The 21,711-nt window shown below is 49.2% G+C and overlaps 1 protein-coding gene across 1 annotated transcript in view; it reads left to right on the top strand.

Annotated features, from left to right (window-relative positions):
- The window catches only part of ABCA4 (ATP-binding cassette, sub-family A (ABC1), member 4), a 134,789-nt gene that overhangs the window by 2,901 nt on the left and 110,177 nt on the right, over positions 1-21,711 (top strand). Inside the window, exons 2-6 of the mRNA XM_011940010.1 lie at positions 6,161-6,254; positions 7,644-7,785; positions 10,215-10,354; positions 16,052-16,179; positions 20,195-20,392. Coding sequence (XP_011795400.1) covers positions 6,161-6,254; positions 7,644-7,785; positions 10,215-10,354; positions 16,052-16,179; positions 20,195-20,392 — 702 coding nt within the window. The remainder of the gene's footprint in view (positions 1-6,160; positions 6,255-7,643; positions 7,786-10,214; positions 10,355-16,051; positions 16,180-20,194; positions 20,393-21,711) is intronic.

The following is a 21,711-nucleotide window of genomic DNA, read 5'->3' as shown; positions in this document are numbered from 1 at the left end:
GATGGTCTCAATCTCCTGACCTCGTGATCCGCCCGCCTCGGCCTCCCAAAGTGCTGGGATTACAGGCTTGAGCCACCGCGCCCGGCCCTAACCCTGTTTTCAGAATGGTCTGGTGCCCTCCCTCTCAATCTGGCCTTTCCCTGGTGTGGGAGGCTCCTGCTCAGGGACTCTGCCTTCTCTGCAGTGTGCTCCCAGGGAGATACAGCCACTCAGGCTGAGGGCCTTGGCCAGGCCACCTCCCAGGGCTGGGCCTGGTCTGGGCTGGCGTTCACTGGATGCCGTCCCAATGGCCTGGAAATTGAGATTTCTGTCTGGCATGCCTCCCAATGGCTCCCTACCTGCTACCACATTCCAGGAGCTTCCAGGATGTCTGGGTAAGACAGAGGCACACCCCACAGTTTCAGTAACTCTGAGAGGGATCTGTGGCTCCTTCCTAAGCTTTCGGTTCTTCTGGAAACTTCTGCCCCTAGAAGATGGTCCCTCTAAGAAAAGTACAACCACCCAGCCCATAATTCAGCTCCCAGGTTTTCCCTCAAACCTCCATGCCTCCTGTAGGCAGAGCAAGAGTAAAAACAGATACCAAATTTCCTCATTCCTCAGCTCCCAATCCCTAAGGACATAAGATGAAAATCTTCAGATCTCTGCTTTCCTCCCTCCTTTTTTTTCTTCCTCTGTTAACGTTTGTCAAGTGTTACTAAGTGTCTGGCACTGTAGTAAGTGCATCACCTCCCTGAACCCTCCCAACATCTCCACGAGAGAGGCCTCTCTGTTATCCCCACGGTACTGATGAGGTCAGTGAGCCCCAGAGAAGGATTAGTAATTGGTGGTGTTGGACCTGGGATTCACACCCATGCTGCGTGACCCAGGACAGGCAGGCATGGCCGTTACACCACACTGACCCCCACAGATCAAGATCCATCCAATAGTCTGGTCACTGATATCACTAAGACACAGTGGCCACATAATTTATCATCTAATCAGGGCAGTTTTGAAAGTGAAAGGGAGTACTATTAATAATTGCACTGGGACAATAAATGTAAACTAACACTGGACCTGGCAAACTGGGATGCGTGTTTGCCCTATACCAACATGAGCTAGACACAGCCACCGCCTTCATGGAGTTCAGAGCCAGGCAGGAGCGGCTCCCGTGTATAATTACTATGCAGCACAACGTGGGAACCGTGGAGCAGACGGAAACACAGGTGGGAGTGAGGAGTAGGTCTGGGAGCTCAGAGGAGGCACCGGGGCTGGAGAGGATGAGAGAAGACTTCCCAAGGAGCTCATCCTGATAACGTGCACTCCCAACAACGAGAGCTCTCTCCACTGCGCAAGACAAATACACATCCGCCTGTGTTGGCTGTGGACCGGGCGCTGCATCAGGGAGGGTTTGTGAAGATCACTAGGTGGGTCTCTTGGTGTCATCCCTTCATCCCAGCTTCTGGGTGAGGACGGATATCTGGGGGAGGCCTGAGGACTCATGAATGTGGGGCGCTAGTCATTTTTTGGACACCACACCCCTGAGCACCTGGGGACAGCTGTGGCCTTTGTCCGGGGCCCAACATCAGGCCCAGAATGTGGCAAGTACGGAGAGGCTGGGCACCAACTCCATTGTACCCAGGCTCTGGGTCATGTTTGTCCAGGCTAGGAATCCTGTCCTGGTTCTTGGTGCAGAAAGAAAAATCATGGGGCTCATTTTAGGCCTTGGCTGCCTTCTGTTAAATTGAAAACAGAGCAGGAAGGAGGAAAATGTAACAGGCTCAGTTTTAAAACAACAAGCACAACTGTGCCCTTGCCAGAAACCCTCCTCCCCATGTCGACTGAATGGTAAAGAGAGGAGGGGAGGTAAGAGGGAGAGAGAGAGAGAGAGAGAAAGGAAAGAAAGGAAAGAGAAAGAAAGAAAGAAAGAAAGAAAGAAAGAAAGAAAGAAAGAAAGAAAGAAAGAAAGAAAGAAAGAGAAAGAAAGAGGAAAAGAAAAGAAATAAAAGAAAAAGAAAGAAAGAAGGAAATACCAGTTTGGGAAAAGGAATTTTCCACCAGCCCTTCTGGGCCTTGGCTGGGCTTAATTAAAGTTATAGACATGTATAAAGGGCAAGGTAGGGGGGAGTCTGAGCTGCTGAGAAAACATGTTTTTAATTATACTGTGGAATTTCTCCCTGGGGTATGCCTGTGCGCAGTTAAGCGTCAAGGACAAGGATGCCGCTCTGGGGTGGGGGTGCTGAGCATGATTTTGGAAGCGGGCAGAAGAGGCTGTTGCGAAGACCAGACCTGTCAGACTAGGAAAAGAATGGTTGGTGGTCTTTGACCAGGGTGTGGCATGTGAAATGCAGCACCTGCCCCCACCCCCTGCCAAAAAAAAACAAACACACTCTCACAGAGTTAGAACAACAGTGACCTCTCAACAAATATTTTTTAAAGATTACCAACCAACCATTACCTAGACCAGTGGTTCTCAGCCTTGGCTGCACATTGGAACTACCTGAGAAGTGTTAAAAAGAAGAACCCTGATGTCCCATGCCCCAAGATTCTGAGGTAGTTGATCTGGGGCATGACCTGAGATCCCGGCATGTTTTCAGCACGCAGCCACATGAGAAGTGATGACCTAATCAACAGGGGTGATGATTTGAGGGATGGGGACTATAGGCAGAAAACAACAGCCTAATTCAAGGATGAGAAGAGGGCACAGGTGAGGTAGGATCAGTCCCACGGCCAGACAAAGAAGGAAGGAAGAAAGGAGGTGCTGATCCTGCCCCTACTCCTGAGAGGAGGCCTTTAAGTCACTGTGCCTTGTGGAGACCACATTCTTCAAAAATACAAGAATGAGTGAGTGAGGGAGTGGGTGGATGCCAGGAGTGTGCATGACAATCCTTGCAAGGGAGGATGACAATGCACTAGCTTGGTTTGGAAATTTTACCCATGGGACAGGCAGGCCAAGCTGGCTGGTCCCCTCCCTGGTGCATAGCCCTCCTCTTTATATATGGAGCAGAGGACGGTGTGTGGCTGGTTTCTTAGGAAACCCCGTGGTTCCAGCAACTGGGCAGTTCTGAATCCAAAAAGGAGGGAGACGAACTAAGTGGAGGGCAGGCCTACAAAGTTGCAGATAATCTTAATTCTGTCTGCTTACTCTTCTGCCGTTGCAACATCCCTGTGGTCTTGTGACAACCCTGTGAGGCAATAACAAAAGGCTCACGTTTATTAAAATAGAGTGTTACCTCATGCCATATTGTACTTTCGTGTTTAACACAGGTATCTCATTTCATCCTCACGACTGCTCTGGGAGATAGGTCCTGGTATCACATCCATTTCACAGATGAGACCGTGTGACACGGAGGAGTTGAGTGAGTTGCCCAAGGTCCCATAGCTAAGATGGAACAGGCTGGATAGTAACCCCAGTTACTTGACCTCAGAGTAACCTTCTCTTAAGCCTGAGTGTACACTGTAGGAAAAATGAGTAGTCCCATTTCAGAGAGGAGAAAACTGAGACTCAGAGGTTAAGCAAGCCCCAAAGTGGTTGTTAACCCAGATCTTCCCACTAACTCCCAAATCAGCATCAGTGTTTAACAAACCAGACCACTCCCAGATAGATGTTGCCGCATGGAAGACAGCCAGTCTACTTGGTAGAAAGCCAATATTGCAAGCAGTTGTCTAAAGGAGTCAAATGTGTTGGATTTGAACTGGATGTCTCATTTCTTTGGTGAAGACACCGGGAACAACTTCCAGGTTTCATCATTTGCTCCTATCACTCAATGTTGCTATCTTGCCGAACTTGTTTCCCAGCCCTACCCACTGACGGAAAGATCCAGAATGGAAGGCAAGACACCAAGGTATATGCCCCTGGGGGAGGCTGTTTCTTAAATCTACAGACTGTTGGTGATCGGAGCCCTGTGTCACCAAAAGCTTTGGTGGAGAAGCCTCCTAGACCAGTCTTGACAAAGGCTCACTCATTCCATGGATATTTATTGGGGACCTATTATGAGTCCTGCCCCATGTGGGGTCCTGGAATCACAGTAGTGACAATGACAGATGAGGTTCCTGCCCTCAGGAAGCTTACTGCCCTTGAGGGCTTCACTTACTTGGAGGAGTGATGACCCTGAAGTGTGTTGTGTGTTAAGAAGGGGAAGTCCAGGGCCAGGCACAGTGGCTCATGCCTGTAATCCCAGCACTTTGGAGGCCGAACCGGGCAGATCACGAGGTCAGGAGATTGAGACCATCCTGGCTAACACGGTGAAAACCCATCTCTACTAAAAACACAAAAAAATTAGCTGGGCGTGGTGGTGGGCACCTGTAGTCCAAGCTACTCAGGAGGCTGAGGCAGGAGAATGGCATGAACCCAGGAGGCAGAGGTTGCAGTGAGCCAAGATCTCGTCACTGCACTCCAGCCTGGGCAACAGAGCCAGACTCTGTCTCAAAAAAAAACAAAAAAAGGCCAGGCCCGGTGACTCACGCCTGTAATCCCAGCACTTTGGGAGGCCGAGGCGGGTAGATCACAAGGTCAGGAGATCGAGACTATCCTGGCTAACAAGGTGAAACCCCCCGTCTTTACTAAAAATACCAAAAAAAAGTAAAAAATCAGCCAGGCGTGGTGGCGGACACCTGTAGTCCCAGCTACTCAGGAGGCTGAGGCTGGAGAATGGCATGAATCCGGGAGGCAGAGCTTGCGGTGAGCCAAGATCGCACCACTGTACTCCAGCCTGGGTGACAGAGTGAGACTCCGTCTCAAAAAGAAAAAAAAAAAAAGTGCCTCATGGATCTATACTTTTCTTCCCATATTGTGTGCGTGTGCATGCGCTTCCTCCAACACATCCTCCCTATACATATTTTGAGCAAAACATCTTGTAAAAAGTTACAGCTACATAATCACCACCTACCCCCAAATAGTTTTTGCTTTTTCTTTCTTCAATGCACCATCATTTTACCCCATCAATTTATTTTTTAGTTTCTTATAATCTGGTTGCCAGCAGACTGTTTTTTAAAAAGCAGAACATGGTTTGTTCTTACTAGCAGGAAAGGAGCATGTATTGAGCCTCTGCTATGGTGTCTTTTATTTTGCTGAGAGCCTTATTTACATTTCTTTGAGAGGAAAACAACAAAGGGTTACATGAAAGACCATGTGAATAGCCCCTAGCTGATCTATTAAACTTGCTATTCCTGGCCAGCTGCTTCAGATCTCCTTCAGATCTTATGTGTTTCCTTCCTAAGGTCCCTGGAGTAAGGGTTGCATAGAACTATTCTACTCTCCAATTCACCTGTCCCTCTCCCTCTTCCTCTCCTAATTCCACATCTCCAACCCCCACCCCCAAGTGCAATGCCACAGGGTGTGGACTGCCACAGCCACTGGATCTGCTTCTGGAGTCAAGAGTCTTTAAGCTCCAAATGGAACCAAAATTTAAATACCAACTTTCAACCATATGTTGACATTAGCAGCCTCTTCCAATGTAAAAACCCATGGCCGTGTGCCCTGCTTTGCTTCTTTAAGCAATAGAAACTGTTGAAGGAAACATGTTGGTAGGCCTGATTTTTGTTGGCTTTGCTATGGATCACAGTCATTTATTCACTCATTCATTCATTCATTCATTAAATGACCACATTTGCAAGGGCAAGGTAATGGGGAGGGCAGAAAAGGACATTGGCCCCAGAAACAGGAGGCTGGATTTTGGTTCTGATGCTGCCACTGTTGATGTGACACTGCACAGGTCACCTGCCTCCTCTGAGCCTCTTCCTTTATCTGCAGAGTGAGTGGTGACAGAGAAATCTTTGCTACCTGTTAGATAAGCATTACCTGGGAGCATATGAGAAATGCAAGCTCTGGTGGGGCCATACTAAACCCAAATCTGCATTCATGTGCATAGTGACAGTGACAGCTAAAATGCACTGAAGCAGAGGATCTTGATGATCCTTTATGAAAGTCTCATGCTAATGCAGTTTTCTAAAACAGAGGCAGAGTAGAACCCAGATGGACACAAAATCTGGTTGATATAATAAAACAAGGTAGAGGTTGTATGGTGGGGAGGGGGTAAAAGAAGGAAACTGTTTAGGTAAATACACTACAACCAAAGTCCTACTTCTCACATGGGCTGTGAGGATGGGTGTGTTTGCTCTGGTTATGTTTTCTATAATCTCTTAGCACCGCTGAACTTTCTCTCTTTTTGTTTTGTTTTTCCAGATTCGCTTTGTGGTCGAACTCGTGTGGCCTTTATCTTTATTTCTGGTCTTGATCTGGTTGAGGAACGCCAACCCGCTCTATAGCCAACATGAATGTAAGCATAGCAGGGTAGCTTGGGCAAGCCCTGGAGAGATATTGGTCTGGGCCTTTTGTCTAGAAAGGTCTTGGGGTGGGGGTGTGGGGATCTGATCCGCTTATCATCATTTCACGTCTATGATGCATATGACAGATGTATCAATGTTACACAAATTATAATTTTAAAAAAAATGTTTAGAGACAGGGTCTCATTCTGTTGCCTAGGCTGGAGTACAGTGTTGGGACCATGGCACACTGAAACTTCTCTCTCTTGGGCTCAAGTGATCCTCCTGCCTCGGCTTCCAAAGTGCTGGGATTATAGGCATGAGCCACCGCTCCCAGCTAATCTTTTTGTTTTTTGTAGAGACAGAGTCACTACATTGCCCAGGCTGGTCTTGAACTCCTGGCCTCAAGTGATCCTCCCACCTCAGCGTCCTAAAGCGCTGGGATTACAGGCATGAGCCACCTTGTCCAGCCCAAATTTTCATGTTTTAATCCTACACATTCTAAGCAAATACTTGTGTGTAGTTACTAAGAGACTGTGCACTTATTTCTGTTTGTTTCGTTTTTTATTTTTTATACCTAAACTCTCTCGTTTTAAAGAGAAGAGATTTGTAGATGAGTTCTCTAAAATATTTCAGAAATCAGTATAGAGGATATGTTATACATGGTGCCAGAGAAAAATGAGGAAAAGGGATGCTATACAATTGTACTGAAGAAAAATTTTATTTCTTGGACCCCTGAGGTGTCTGCAGACCTGAAAGGAACCTAGTGAGAGCCTCTGTTACACTCTGCACCTGTGGGAAATTCTTCACCTGGTTTCTGGCCCTCTATGCGGCTAATGTGGAAGCCTAAAGCATTATGCAAAGCTGCCCAGTCCTCTATTCTTGATCTTCACCCTCTCGTTCATGAGTTTCAGGCCCCAGTTCTGAATCAGCCTCCTATCCATCAGACTCTTCCTTCTTTACCTCTCCCCAAGGAGCCCATATCCTGCAGCCCTACTACATGCTTGGGGGTAGGTGCTCAGTTCACCGTGGCTGAAGGAGTAGATGAGCCTATACTCAAGCAGCAGCAGCAGCTGCGTGGAGGCTTCTTGAACTAACACTCCTATGTCCCTCTCAGCACAAAATGATGTGTCCCCCCTTGCTTCCCCTTCACATTTCCACCCATGCCTATTACAACAACTGTCTGTCTCCCCACTATACCGGGAGCTTGAGAGAAGAAGCCATGTCTCTAGCACCCAGCACAGGGCCTGGCACACATGAGATGCTCCTGCTTCTTAAATGCTGAGAATGAAGGAGGATATCAGAGGGGCCCGGGTTCCATCCCAAAAAAGCCAACTCCTAGGTCTGCATCCTGCTTGGGCTCCATGACTAATCCCATCTTGTCCTCATTTTCTGTTTTAAAGGCCATTTTCCTAACAAGGCGATGCCCTCAGCAGGAATGCTGCCATGGCTCCAGGGGATCTTCTGCAATGTGAACAATCCCTGCTTTCAAAACCCCACCCCAGGAGAATCTCCTGGAATTGTGTCAAACTATAACAACTCCATGTAAGTCTTGAGATCTCCACCATGCGGGGGAGGAAGTTGCACACTCCTTCATGTGCTGAAATGCACACATGCGTGCACAGAGCATGGAGCACTGGAAGAGTGTTCTTGTGGCTTGCCGAGCCCCTAACCTCTTAGAAGCAGAGGAGGTTTCCTCTCTGGAACATTCTGTTAACTATCAGGGCACTTGGGGAGAAATCTCCAAGCTAAGGCCACGTGCACACAATTTCTTGGTCCTTATATCCCCAAAATGTGACCTGGAGTCTGACGGCAGCCCACTGCAGAGATATGTCCACTGCCTTCTGGTCACTGACCTGCTTGGGTGGAGTGAATCATTGTAGGAGAAAATCTCAGTTCCCTCACGCTGATCAACCTGGACAGATCTCTCTTCCTTTAAAAGCTTTCTTGGACATCTAAGGGCTAGGAAAAATGTCAGGGAGCATTGAGAAGATAAATGAAGTCAGGTTTACAAAGTGAAGTTTACTTCCTGGGAGAAAAAGACAATTTCCAAATCTTCTGTCGTAATTGCCATCGGCCCCCTGGAGTGGTGAGATCTTGGAATATGGCTCTGGTGCAGTGGCTCTTCACTGTGGGCCTGCAGCCCATTCTGAAAAACTGATGAAAACCAATGACCCCTCTCCCAAGAAAAATCGCCAGATACCAAACATTACACTGCACATCTGATTTCAGGGAACTGTGGATGCCAGGTTAATAGCCTCTGGTCTAGGGTCAAAACTCAAGTCGAATCCCACAGGAAGAAGGTCTGTCTTCAGAATTCCCTTTCAGAGCATTGGCAGACCATCATGGGAACCTATCCTAGAGACAGAGGCCTAGGGTGGGGACAGGGCCATCCCTCACCCGCTGTGCTGACCTTGAGCAGCATCTTGGGCAGCCCACACCTGAAGGCCACCAGCAAGGGCCTGTCGGGGAGCAGGCTTTACCCTACCTGTATAAACGCCAGGCTAGGTGGAAACGGAGATACCTGGTTACTTTAGTTTTTTCCTTGGAGGAGCTCAGTATGATTCTTCCAGGAGAAGCCCACTTTTAGACTAAAAAGGAAAAAGGGTTTGATAGATCAACCTAATGACTGGAGGCAGCCTTCCCTACTGCGAACAAACTACGGCTGTGCGTGCCCTGCGATGGCAGAGCTGAGTAGTTGTGACAGAGGCTGTATGATCTGTAAGTCTGTAATTTTTATGTTTGCTGACCCCCAGATTACAGGATGATAGAAGAGGAAACATCTGTCTTCCTAGCAAAGTCAAGGAAATGGCATTTAGTAGGACTCATATTGCTGCAAGCACTGCCTTGCAGTTTTAGTTTACAACCGCACTTTCAGCTTAAGAAACACCTGCCTATCCGGAGAGATCGTATGGGGTCACATGTGGGATCAGGGAGGCCTGGAGACAGCTCAGTGGAGGCTGCATGGAGCTTTGGCGGGAATGGCCCTAGCAGTGTCTATAGATGTTATTGGTGAAAACTGAGGGATGGGAGTTGGAGAAGGGGGCTCCAGACTCTAGTTGTATTTGGCATTTGAACCCAGAAAGTTGGGTTTCATGTTTCACACACACATTATGGTTGAAATACTGGCTTATTCAAGGTTCTTTTGCTTGCAAGTTACGGAAACCCATTCAAGCAATCTTAAACCCCCAAAGGAAGTGTATGATTTGGATACTAGACCTTCTCACAGAGCCAAGGGCAGCAAGGCAGGGCTCAGGAGGGGCAGGCCAAGACCTGGAGAGCTGTCAGGAGCTGCTTCCTCAACTCTCTTCCATCTGGGCCTGCAAGGCCTGGCCTCTGTATCTACTCCATTCACCTCTCTCCATGGACCAGTCTCCCCTGTTCCTCAATGCACTGGGCTGCCACCGTTCATGCAGTTCACAGCACCTCGGCCTGGGCAATCAGAAAGCCATGTCTGAACACCATCCAAATCCCTGGGAACAAATCGAGTTGATACAGGTTTATTCTCCCTGTCCCATCAGCCTTGGCAGAGGCGTGCATGTGTGTGTGTGCCTGTGTGTGTGTGCGGGGAGGTCCTTGTGGATGAAGCATGGCTGTCAGAGCCTACCCATGTGAATGGGTAGAAGGACAGGTCTCAGAGATCTGGGTAAAAACTGGAAAAAACCTCCAGTGATATCTACCAATGTCACCCTGTTTAAGGCTTCTCTGGGCAAGAGACACACAGAGCATGGGACTGAGAGGTGACCAGGCCCTGACAAAACTGGGAGACTGAACAGATAGTGAGATATCGCTGTCAGTTAGCCTATATGTACAAGGAAGTAAAATTACCTCTTTCTCCTACCTTGGCAGTATTATAAGGATACTCAATGTAGTAGCTAGGTCAGGCACATGGTATCTTTAAAAATAGCATGAGATATTATTTCTATTATAAGAATAACAGCTATTTCCTTATTAATGAGGCTTTGTCCTTACAGCTTGGCAAGGGTATATCGAGATTTTCAAGAACTCCTCATGAATGCACCTGAGAGCCAGCACCTTGGCCGTATTTGGACAGAGCTCCACATCTTGTCCCAATTCATGGACACCCTCCGGACTCACCCGGAGAGAATTGCAGGTAAGCGGGACTCCAGTGCTCTCCAGCATCACTTGCCTCACCCATGGAGAGACTGAAGATATGGGAAAGAACAGGGAGATTTGGTGAAAAAGATACTAGTGGAGGCAGGAAGGGATGGGGTCTGGAGGCGGCTTGAGCATCACCTTGATGAAGATGCCTCTTCCTCCACAGAAGCCTGGACGGTAGGAAGTTGGGAAGGAAGGCAGGAAAGGTCTCATCCAGTTAAGTCTAGAAATAGAAAGAATGCTAAGACAGATGGTGCTATGGGAAGTATGAGGCTAGGTCAAGGACTAGAAGCAGGGGAAGAGGAGTTTGCAGAGTTTGGTAAAGGTATGGAGCAACTCTCACAGAGTTCTAGAGACAGCGCTAACCGGGAACATGAAGAAGCAAGGCCAACTATCATTAAGGAGCCAGGGAGGTTGGAGATCATATGTCATCATGATATAAATATGCATAATTGTACTATTTCTCCCAGTAATATTTACCATCCAGGCACTGAGGCAGTGCAAGTGGAGAGTGGGTGATACGGGGCTGGAGGTGTGTAGGGAGGCACTACGGAAGGTCAACAGGCAGGGGGCAGAAGGCAGGCACTGGACTACAGGCATCACGTCCAGGCTGCACGAGGAAGGATGAGAAGGCAGAGGTACTGAAATGGACTGGGAGAAATGAAGAGGCAAGGGAATAGAAGTTTCAATGGGTGTGATGACCCTGTTTAAGTGATTGAGAAAATGAACAAGATAAAAGAGTTGATGGCCGTGGTCAGAAAGTGAAATACGTGAATTCAGGATTTCGAAGGCAGGGTGGGTGATGACTGGCCCCTAGATGTGGCCAGAGTGAAGTGGAGCGGAGGTGCAGGTGCCTGGTGAGGGCAAGGAGGAAATGGGAGGTGAAGGTGTTGGCCCCACGTGGACACCATGGTTGTGCAGGAAGATGGCAGGAGCTGGGCACCAGGGTGGGAGCCACCGGGAGTCAGGAAGAGCGAAGAGGAAGGATGAATGGGCTCCCTCTCCTGTGTCTCCCCTCCCCAGGGAAAGAACAAGAAACAGCCTGAGAGTAACAACTCCAGTGTGCCTTTACAAAATGTGAGTGGGTGTTGTGTGCTGTCACGTGTGTAGTAGGCTCCTCTGCGGATGGCTAGAGGGACTGGAAATGGCCACTGGAGCCCACTCGCGAGAGCAGAGAAAATGAGAGGTCGTGAGGAAGTAAAGCCCCCCCCCGGAAATCCAGAGGTTACTCCAGCCTTGTGGGTGGAGGGTGCCCTCTGAGAAAAGGCTGCTAGTCGGGGGGGAGATTGCTGAGGGAACGGGGCTCAGAGGCTGCGAAGGCGGCCTTTAGGGGCTTCTGGGAGATGTATGCTGCTGGGATGAGGGGGTTGACTCTAAGGATGATCTTAGAGGTTGACAGGGATGAGAAAGGGGTCACCAAGTGGTCTACCAGGGGAGTGGGAGAGGCTGTATCGATACAACAGTTTCTGCTGCAGGTTCCAAACAAGAAATGTGGGAGAATGGTTGAACTCAGCCCTGGAGGCACCTTCCTCTGCCTGCGTGCAGCTCCTTCAACACTCAGCCAACTTTCGGTGCCTCCTGTGAGTCAGGCACTGGGCTGGTCTCTGGGGGTGGAGAGATGAGTCAGGCGAATGCCAGCCCTCAGAGGGCTCACAGGGCAGAAGGTGAGAGATAAGTGAGCAGAAAATGACCACAGCGCATGCGCGGCCTGGTGGAGGGAAGTAGGAGATTCAGGAGCACAGGAGAGTCAATAGGAGAAACTTCTCCAAGGAGAATCTGATCCTCCTCCCATCCAGGCACCTTCTGAAGCCTTCTCTCCCTATCCGAGTGAGAAAAGACAGGCGTATGACCAGATTGGTGCATCAAGATGCTCCATTACGTTCTCATTGTTTCAAACTAGTAAAGCATAGACTTTATGTAGTCACTTCTACAAACTGCATTATAAACACTCCATTCTTTGCTGCCCTGGATAGAAAAGTTTATTTTAGTGAGCCCAAGTTTGAAGAACCTTATATGGTATGAGTACAATTACCATTTTAATAGTAAGAAACCCCCCTTCCCCCATGCACCAACCAGCTGTTTTTTTTTCCTAATTTACACAAACAGATGCAGTCGTGGGCTGTCCAGCTCCTGGCGGGATGACATACCTCATGCACCTAGTGGGTTCGATGATGAGGCAGACATTTCACTTAAGTGTCTGATCATCAGATTGAGTCCTGCTGGGAGGAAGTGTGAAGGAAGTAATTTCAAACCACAGTTTCTCTGTGACTTTTACAATGTGGATATGAGAACCAAAATCACTATTTCTTAACCCCAGAGCAGGACTGATTTTGAGTTGGTATGCAGGCGGTTCCTTCTGCAGGCTTCAGGTTTGAGAAGTCCCTAACGGAGCAAATCTGGGGACAAGGGCTCAGGAAAGGCTGGCCACGGCGCCGTGGGAATGGAGGCTCTGCAACATCCCTGGCCTTAGAGGCTGTGAGAGGGGACAGGGGTCCATCCCCAAGTAAGGGACACGGTCTCTGAGGAAATCCCAGGCCAGGGCCTGAAGGGCACTGTCAGGAACAAAGACTGTTTCAGTCTGTCGAGATTCACCGGGGCGCTGCTCACTGTGAGCACGGACTCATCAGGCCAGTGCTGTGGAAGAGCCCACCTTGGAAAGCAAGCGGGTGGGGGTGGCAGGGCTGGTGCTGGGTGTGCTTCTGCACAGCCACCTGGAAAGGCATGCCACTGGTTGACCCAGGCAGAGGTTTTCTTTCATGGCAAACCTGTAGTACTGCATTCTAAGCAGGGAGGATTAATGATAAAAGACCAGGCATGGAGCCCCCTTCCCTCTCCCTCAAAGCAAGCTCTGCGGTCTCTCAATCATCTTTAAAACACCTTCTTCCCGGGAGCCTCCTACATTCTCCTGGCTTCCCTCCCACCCCCACCCTCAGCTCCTGGGGCCTCAGCAGTCCCCACCCCCCAGCCTCTAATCTTCCCAGGGAAGGGAACAAGAAGAACCACATTTTAAACAAAATTTATTTTTCTTTCCTCAGGCTCCCAGTTCACATTTCTCCCTCAGGAGTGTAGGGAAGCTTCTGTCTGGTATCGACCTCCTCTTCGCCTGGGCCCCCGCCCTCCTCAGGTGTACCAGGAGCCAGCACGCTCCCCCTTCCCCCCAGAGCCACAGCAGCCCTGTCACCTGGGTGGTCTGGCGTGCCAAGCCTGGGCAACATCGCTCCCAGCTTTTCTTGTTTTGCCCCTTCTCCCCAGCAAGATATTTGTATGTAAGGTCAGGTGAGTGAGTTAAAGAATAACAAAGAGATAAACAGTCAAATGGAGTCCTGACTCTCGGGTCAAGACAACAGTTTTTAATGAATGCCTTATGTCATTCAACAGACATTTATTGAGACTCTGATTTGATGTCAGTCTTTAATGCTGGGTGTCAGAGAGAGGTGACTTCAAGGGCCTGCATCTGTGCACTCAGCATTGCTAGGTACAATGAGGAGTATAATAAAAGCAGGAGCCATAGCCCCCAACTCTCAAGAGATCTCCCATGTGTGTGTGTCTGCATGTGCATGCATGTGTGTGCGTGTGTGTGCACGTGCATGTGTGTGCATGCGTGTGTGCGTGCGTGTGCATGCATGTGTGTGTGCATGCGTGTGTGTGTGCATGTTGTGCGTGCATGTGTGTGCGTGTGTGTGTTGGGGATGGTGTTGGTGGAGTGAGAGTGTACAAGGCTGTATATGAAGGGGTAACTGGGAAAAGAAGAGTGGAGCTGGCACCCAGGGACAGGAGGAAAAGCAGGAGGGCTGGGTTTGGAAGACAGCCGGATTTATGTTTTTGAAAAGGAGGGAAGACTAGAATAAAAGGGAGCAGCTCCCCTCAGAGCCCTCCTCCTCCCTTGGGGCTGTGTGTCCAGCTTTCCCCAAAGTCCTCAAATCTTTCCTATGCAAAGGGGAGTGACAGTGGGCACAACTCTCAGGGCGCCCATTACTGTGAGAGAGGCCACTGTGCCACTGTGTGGTCAAACTTCAGGACTGGCTTCTCCTGCCCTAGCTGCATGGACAGGCCTGTGGGGTTGGCCCTAGACCCTTCCAGAGGAAAGTAGCTGCAACATGAATCCAGATATGGTGCTGTTCAGGAAAAGGCACAACCTGGGGATGAGAAGGGTGGCTGTCCAGCACACAGGGGCAGGCCTCTTGGCCACTTGGGGAGGGGAGAATTTGAAGAGGGAGAGGATGGGACGCTGTGGAATTGGGACCAGGAAAGAATGGGGACACGTGATGGTTAAAGTTAGTTAGAGAAGAACTGGGAGATAAACAGTCACCCATGCCCCTGAAGAACTCGGGGTGAAGAGATTGGCATTTTCACGCACTCTAGTGCTTTCCCTTCATGTTGAAGTCCCTTCATAGACATCCAGGCCCATAAGGCTCTTCTCTGGCCAGAGCCTCATGAGCTATAGCACTAGTGGGGTTGAGGCAGGATGTTTAGCAGCATCCCTGGCCTCTATCCACCAGCACCTCCCCAGCTGTGACACCCAGAAATGTCTTTAGATCTTGCCAGATATTCCTAGGAGGATGAAATTCCCCTGTTCCAGCTCCCCAGACCCACCTCAATGAGAAGCACTGTCCTAGACCAACCCCACAAAGCATCTGACACCCCCACCCAGCTCTGGCTAACTTTTTCCACCTTCTTACTAAATTGGCCCTGGAAGCCAGCCGAGGAGGAGGGTGCTTGTGTGAATCTCCCAGGAAGGGTAAGAATATTAATTCAATCATAACAAGCATTTATTGAGTGCTCTCTGTTTTGAGGCCTGGGAGCTAAGCACTTCACATTCCTTACCCCGAGTCAACAATTCTATGAGGGAGATGTGGAAAGTGCAGACACAGGGACAGGCTCAGTCACTTGCCCCAAGGTCACCTTAACTGTTAGGTGTTCTTTATGCCTCCTTATAAAGAAACCCTGCTTCCCACAGGTGTTGAGAGGAGCTGGAGGGAGCCCAGGCGTGTGCCTGGCTCTCCTCTTTCTACATGGAGCTTTTCCTGCCCTTAATGGCCCCAGCTCATTTCTCTTAGTCCATGTCAGTGCCCTGAGCATCTCAGCCCCAGCTGAGATGATAGAAACACCCAGAAGCGTCCTCTACCCTGTGACCACTGCAGTGTGGGAAAAGCACATGTCTCCTCCAATCCTAGACCAGGGCTTCTCAACCTCAGCATTACTGACACTTGGGGCCAGATAACCCTTTGTGTGGGGGAGGGAGGAGTGTCCTGGGCCTTGCAGGATGTTTAGCAGTACCCCTGGCCTCTACCCACCAGCATCTCCCCAGTTGTGACACCCAGAAATGTCTTTAGATCTTGCCAAATATTCCCAGGAGGATGAAATTCCCCTGTTCCAGCTCCCCAGACCCACCTCAATGAGAAGCACTGTCCTAGACCAACCCCACAAAGCATCTGATACCCCCACCCAGCCCTGGCTAACTTTTTCCACCTTCTTACTAAATTGGGCCCAGCTGCTTCAGCAGTCAGTGTTATGACTGTGTTGGGGGCAGCCCACTGGCAAGAGCCTCACCTCTAGGGCCTCCCAGAGACCCCAAGAACAGAGTCTTCCTCTGAGAGTTGAGTTAGAAGTGTTCCCAATCAATTCTAGCTGTTTTCCCTTTTTTGACCCATTTCCCCTTCAATACCCTGTTCTTTCTCTTATTCATATGTAGGAAGAGGAATACGGATAAGGGATATCTTGAAAGACGAAGAAACACTGACACTATTTCTCATTAAAAACATTGGCCTGTCTGACTCAGTGGTCCACCTTCTGATCAGCTCTCAAGTCCGTCCAGAGCAGGTAGGTGGATGTCACTGGCTGGTGGTCCCTGGAGGGGAGGGGGGAAGCACCCAGCCTGAGAAAGGCAAGAAACATGTTGACTTTATTCTTTTTTCTTCCTTGTGTTCACATTCAGAATCCATCACTTAATGCCTTGTATTTAGAAAAAAACCGGGGGATCACTTGAGATCGTGATCATTTTCATCATAGTACTCAAAGCTGCACACATCCTAGCAACTTTAAAACATCTCAGGTTTTTATAACTGGAAGGAAACTTAGAGATCATGGGGTACAACCTCCTCTTTATAGATGAGGAAACAGGAGTCTATTCATTTATTACTCAAATATTTAGGGACAGTTGTAGGTATTAGAGCACAGTGTGAACCAGACAGGCAAAACCCCAGGCCGAGGAACTTCCATTCCAGTGGGACCACAGGCAACGCTCAGGCAAGCAGAGACTCTGCTGTGTGACTCCTGGCTATGATGGCTGCTGCAAGGAAAATCCAGTAGAGTCGGGGGTTAGAGAGGGCCACAAGGGCAGGTTTAAGGGGGATGCTCAGGAAGGCCTTCCTAATGAGGTGGTATTTGAGCAGAGTTGTCTGTCAGCCACACAGTGAGAGGAGCGTTCCGGGCTGGGAAGCTGCCAGCACAGTGCTGGCAAGTGCTGCGGTGGCATCCCGGGGCTACAGAACCTGAGACGCTGCAGAAGAGCCCACCTCTGCTTTCCTGGACCACTTCCTTCTCAACACCAGGCAAACTCCTTCTTCTATCCCCTGGCACATTTCTGACCTGTGTATACACCCCCAATTTATCTTACCCCTTTAAATAATCTCCTCTATTTATGTAGAGCGTTCTTACCACTAATTCATGACTTGCACATCCCTTAGCTCCTTTACTCCTCACAACAATCCTGAGATGGGTCAACAGAGAAGGAGGCTTGGGTGTCTAGTGCTGGGGTGATTTGTGCACAGTTACAGGGCTAGAAATTGTCAGAGCCAGATGGAATCCAGGTCCTCTCAATCCTAATCCAGTGTTTCTTACTCCAGTCCAGGGGCTCTCAAAGCCCAGAGACCAGCAGCATCAGCAATGCCTCGGAGCTTGTTAGGAATGCAAATTCTCAGGCCCCACTCCAGGCGAACTGGGTCCAAAGCCCTGGGATAAGGCCCAGCAATCTGTGCTTCACAAGCCCTCCAGGTGATTCTGCAGGCTCAGGTGTGAGAGCTGCAGCTGTCCTCTGGGCCTTCTGGGCTCCCCGCCCAGCTTCTTTGGTGTGATGAACATAGCAAGAATGCAAGATCTGCAGCAGCTGATATACCAGATACCCCCCCCCCCCCCGACTCCCTCCTGGCTGGGTCTGGTCTTCCTCCAGACTCCAGGAGAGAACGAGACGTAAACACAACTTCAGAGCCTGTGTCAACCCTGAGATCAAGGTCTGCACAGGGTGCTGTCTGAGTCCAGAGGAGTGAGGGACCCCACCCCACCTGGTCAGCACCCGCTCCTGGAAGCAGGTTCTTACACTGTTTCCCTGCACAGTGAAGGAGCCCATACCTGCTTTTCTGGCTTCTCAGACCCTGAGGTTTTCACCGAAACTAGACAAGGGGAACCCAGGGTCAGCCTGGAGGCAGGGTGAGCTTGGCGCCTGCAGTGCCCAGGCCCTGGGGTGGTGCGGCTCCTGCCAGGCCCTGTTTAGCTTCCTCTCCCACCCCCACAGAGGGGGTGCTCTCGGCACAGATTGCTCATTTTCCCCTTTGCTTTCTCTTCAGCTCGTAAAACTCAAGTCCTGACAATGCCTGTGATGACTTCCAGTTGGTAATAAAAGGGAGATGAAGATAAGGACAGGAATTTCGGGGAAATTTCTTTCCAGTTCCTTACTAACATGACATTTGGATCTCTAGCGCTGTGCTTCTGGCATCAGTGCCGAGGCCTTTCATGTGGGAGAACAGGGGCCGGGGTCACCAGGTTGTGCCTTTATTTCGTGTTGCTGGCTCTGATGAGCTGATGCTCTGCTGATTAGCAAACCCTGAGCCATCTGCACTTCGCAGAGGCACGTTCCAGCCGACCGGGCCCTCTCTGCCCACTTCCCAGGATGCTTTGCCTCGTGGGCTCACCTGTCTTCTAGCTCCTGATCTGTATCTCCACCTCCATCCAGCTCTGGGGCTCCTTATCAGCACTGTTCCCAGAACTGTCCATCACCATGGCAACATTCTCTCTGGGCGCTGTCCAACATGGGAGCTCACCTCTGTATTGTTGCTCACGCTCATTGAACGTGGATTTGTGTCCTTTACCATCAGGACTGGATACCCCTCCTGGTCCTTTCTACCTGGGGTCTGAGCACAGCTCACCATCCCCTCTCTCCATCTAGGGAATTAGAAGATGACAGGGGCTCAGTTCTCTGGCTCACCCCAACCCAGTAAACTGGACATGCTTCAAGGCCCAGCTCAGATGTTGCCTCCTCAGTGAAATAATTTATAAACCTACCCTTCTTTGTCCTGCCTTCTCCCTCTTCCCTACTCACTGGCGAGCTAACAGGTGATGGTTAAGCTCTGGGTTCAAATCTCACAAGGCCACACACTTAGCTATGTGACTTCAGGCAAGTTAATTAACCACTCTGTACCTCTCATTTCCTCATTTGTAAAATGGAAATAGCAAAAGTGCCTACCACCTATGGCGGTTGAAGTTAAAAGAAATAATATATGTGAACACTTGGGAGGGTGCCTGACACATAGTAAACACTCAGTAAATACTAGCTGCTTTTAGTAGCTATTCTTCACACGCCCCCTTCAGTGCTCTGGTTTCACTGTTTTATGGGTCCCTGAGATTGAAAGGGTCCACACTGACTCCTGGTCAGCTGTGACCTGTGCCTCGTGTGGGAACCAGGCTGCCATGTATAGTCTGGGCAGTGTAGGTGGTAGCAGAGCTCAGGCCTGTTCTGCCCTCCAGCCCAGAGAGCCGTGTTGTTAGAAGTCATGGGAGACTGTGGTGCCCCGGGAATCTCACGAATTTGCCCATGGTACTCAGGGTCTTCCACTGCTATGGGAGTCCAGGACTCCAGGAGCCAGTTAAGGTGCTGGGTGGCCACGGGTCCCTGGCCAAGGTCCGGGCCTCTCCCCTGCCACCTGATCCTTGAGAGGCCATCATGAGGGTTGTACTTCAAGAACCACTATCCTTGAGCTCCCCCAGGAGTTGCAGAATGTACGCTATGCAGGGCTTAGGGTCTCCAGACAAAATAGATGCAGAGTGTCTAGTTAAATTCGAATTTCAGATAAACAACAAGTAATTTTTTTGAATAATTATGTTCTATTTGGACCCTATTTGGGACATATTTGTACTAAAGATTATTCATTTATCTGAAATTCAAATTCGACTGGGCATCTGGTACTTTTGTTTGCTAAATCCAAAAGCAAATTTGTTCTAGCTACTCCTCAACCCCACCTTCAGGGAGGAAGCCTTGATGGTACTGTCACATCATGCTGTAAGAAGGGGATCCCTTGAATTGTAAATGGCCCTCTGATAAGGTGAGGTATCAGGATCATATTGGTTTCCTGTTGCTGCTGTAACAAATGACCACAAACTTAGTGACTTCAAACAACACAGATGCATTATCTTACGGTTCTGGAGGTCACAAGTCTGAAAGTTAGGGGGTCAGCAGGACTGCATTCCTTACTAGGGTGTTCTAGAGAAAAATCCACTTTCCTGCCTCCTTCAGCCTCCAGAGACACTCTACAATCGTTGGCTAGTGGTCTCCTTCCATCCCAAGGCCAGTGGGGGCGCATCAAGTCTTTCTCACATCACATGACTCTGTTTCTTCTGCCTCCCTCTTCCACACTTAAGGGACCCTTGTGATTACACAGGGGCCACCTAGAAAAGCCAAAATATTCTCCTTATTTTAAAATCAGCTAATTAGTGGCTTTAATCTCATCTGCGATCTTAATTGCCATTGCCATGTAACATAAGGTATTCCCAGGTTCTGTGGGTTAGGACCTGGGTGTCTTTCCTACCACAGGGCAGTTTCTAGTGTTGCCTCTTCTCCCTGCAGTTTGCTCATGGAGTACCGGACCTGGCGCTGAAGGACATCGCCTGCAGCGAGGCCCTCCTGGAGCGCTTCATCATCTTTAGCCAGCGACGCGGGGCACAGACTGTGCGCTATGCCCTGTGCTCCCTTTCCCAGGGCACCCTACAGTGGATAGAAGACACTCTGTATGCCAACGTGGACTTCTTCAAGCTCTTCCGTGTGGTAAGGGAGGGGTCTGGCTGCTCACCAATTGCAAGGTGATTCTTGGGGCAGCAGAGCCTGACGAATTGACCTTGGGGAGGGCGTGAGCCTGGTGTTCCGGACAATCCTTGCAAAAGCTCCAGGCTCCCAGGACTCAAAAAATCACAACTGATAGTATTTCTAAAACAGTGGCCCAGGGACCCAGAAGTCACTATGAGATTCACCACTAGGTATGTGGCTGTGGCATGTTTCTGTCCACTCTATGTGGGGAGAGTCCCCTTCACCTCCTCTAGCAGAGTGGTAAAGGAAGGAGGAGGCCTGGTTTGACTCCCTGACCTGCTATTTCCTAGCCAAGTGATCGTGGTAAGATATTGAACTTTTTCTGGTCCCAGTACTCATCTATAAAACAAATATAACACTTTATAGAGTGGTAGGAATCATATAAGAAAAAGTATATGCAAAACATTTCATAAATTTTAATAAATGAAGGCCCCTTGCTTCTTCCTCTGGAACTGGTCTCAACCTCAATGGTTGGTGTTTCTAGAGAGAAAAAATGACAGAGAAAGTTTCATAGTCTCAAAAATTTGGAAAGCCCTGATCTAGCTCAACCCTTTGCTCTAGAACTGCATCCCAGACAGACTGCTTGGGACCTGAAAATACCTCCTCCTTTGCTAGTAGGATAAGATGAAAAGGAATGAGATAAAGGAGGTGTAGAGCAGAGGTTTTCATACTGCAAAGTGCATAAAAACCATCAGAGAAGTTGGTAAAAGATGCAAGTTCTAAATCCCCACCCCCAGTCACTGTGATTCAGAAGAACCAGGCCGGGCCCAGAATCTATCCTATTACTTTGGCGATTCTGATGAAGATCACTGCAGGCCACACTTTCAGAAACACTCAAAATTAGAATCCTTCAGAGAAAGTGGCATGTGTAATATTTCTAGCATGGAATTATGGTTTTTTTTTTTTTTTTTTGCCTACCTTTTAATTTCTAGAACTGTGTTTTAGGGAATGTCAGTCACTAAGAACTTGATTGAGGAACTGTGTTTTGTCTGTTTTATGACTGCTCTCTCAAGTCCCAGGAAACCCACTCTCAGCTCATCTTAAAAAGCAAGCTGAAGGCTTTTAAAAATGAAGCAACATAAAATAAGGCCCCTCAGTTTCTGGCAGAATCCACTCTTAATGCCTTTCAATGTGTGACTTTCCATGGAAAGTTACTCTACAATTTTTGCAGCTCGTCAGGGTGGGGCCCCAGAGTGAGTATGAAGGGTCAGAACCTAGGGATGTCACCATCAGTGAGAGCCCAGGACCCCAGAAAAGGTTTCTTGGCTCACCACACTATA

The sequence above is a fragment of the Colobus angolensis genome, unplaced genomic scaffold (assembly GCF_000951035.1).
Source record: "Colobus angolensis palliatus isolate OR3802 unplaced genomic scaffold, Cang.pa_1.0 Scaffold186, whole genome shotgun sequence".
In the NCBI taxonomy this organism is placed as follows: Eukaryota; Metazoa; Chordata; class Mammalia; order Primates; family Cercopithecidae; genus Colobus; species Colobus angolensis.
This window is presented reverse-complemented; position numbering and strand designations above follow the sequence as displayed.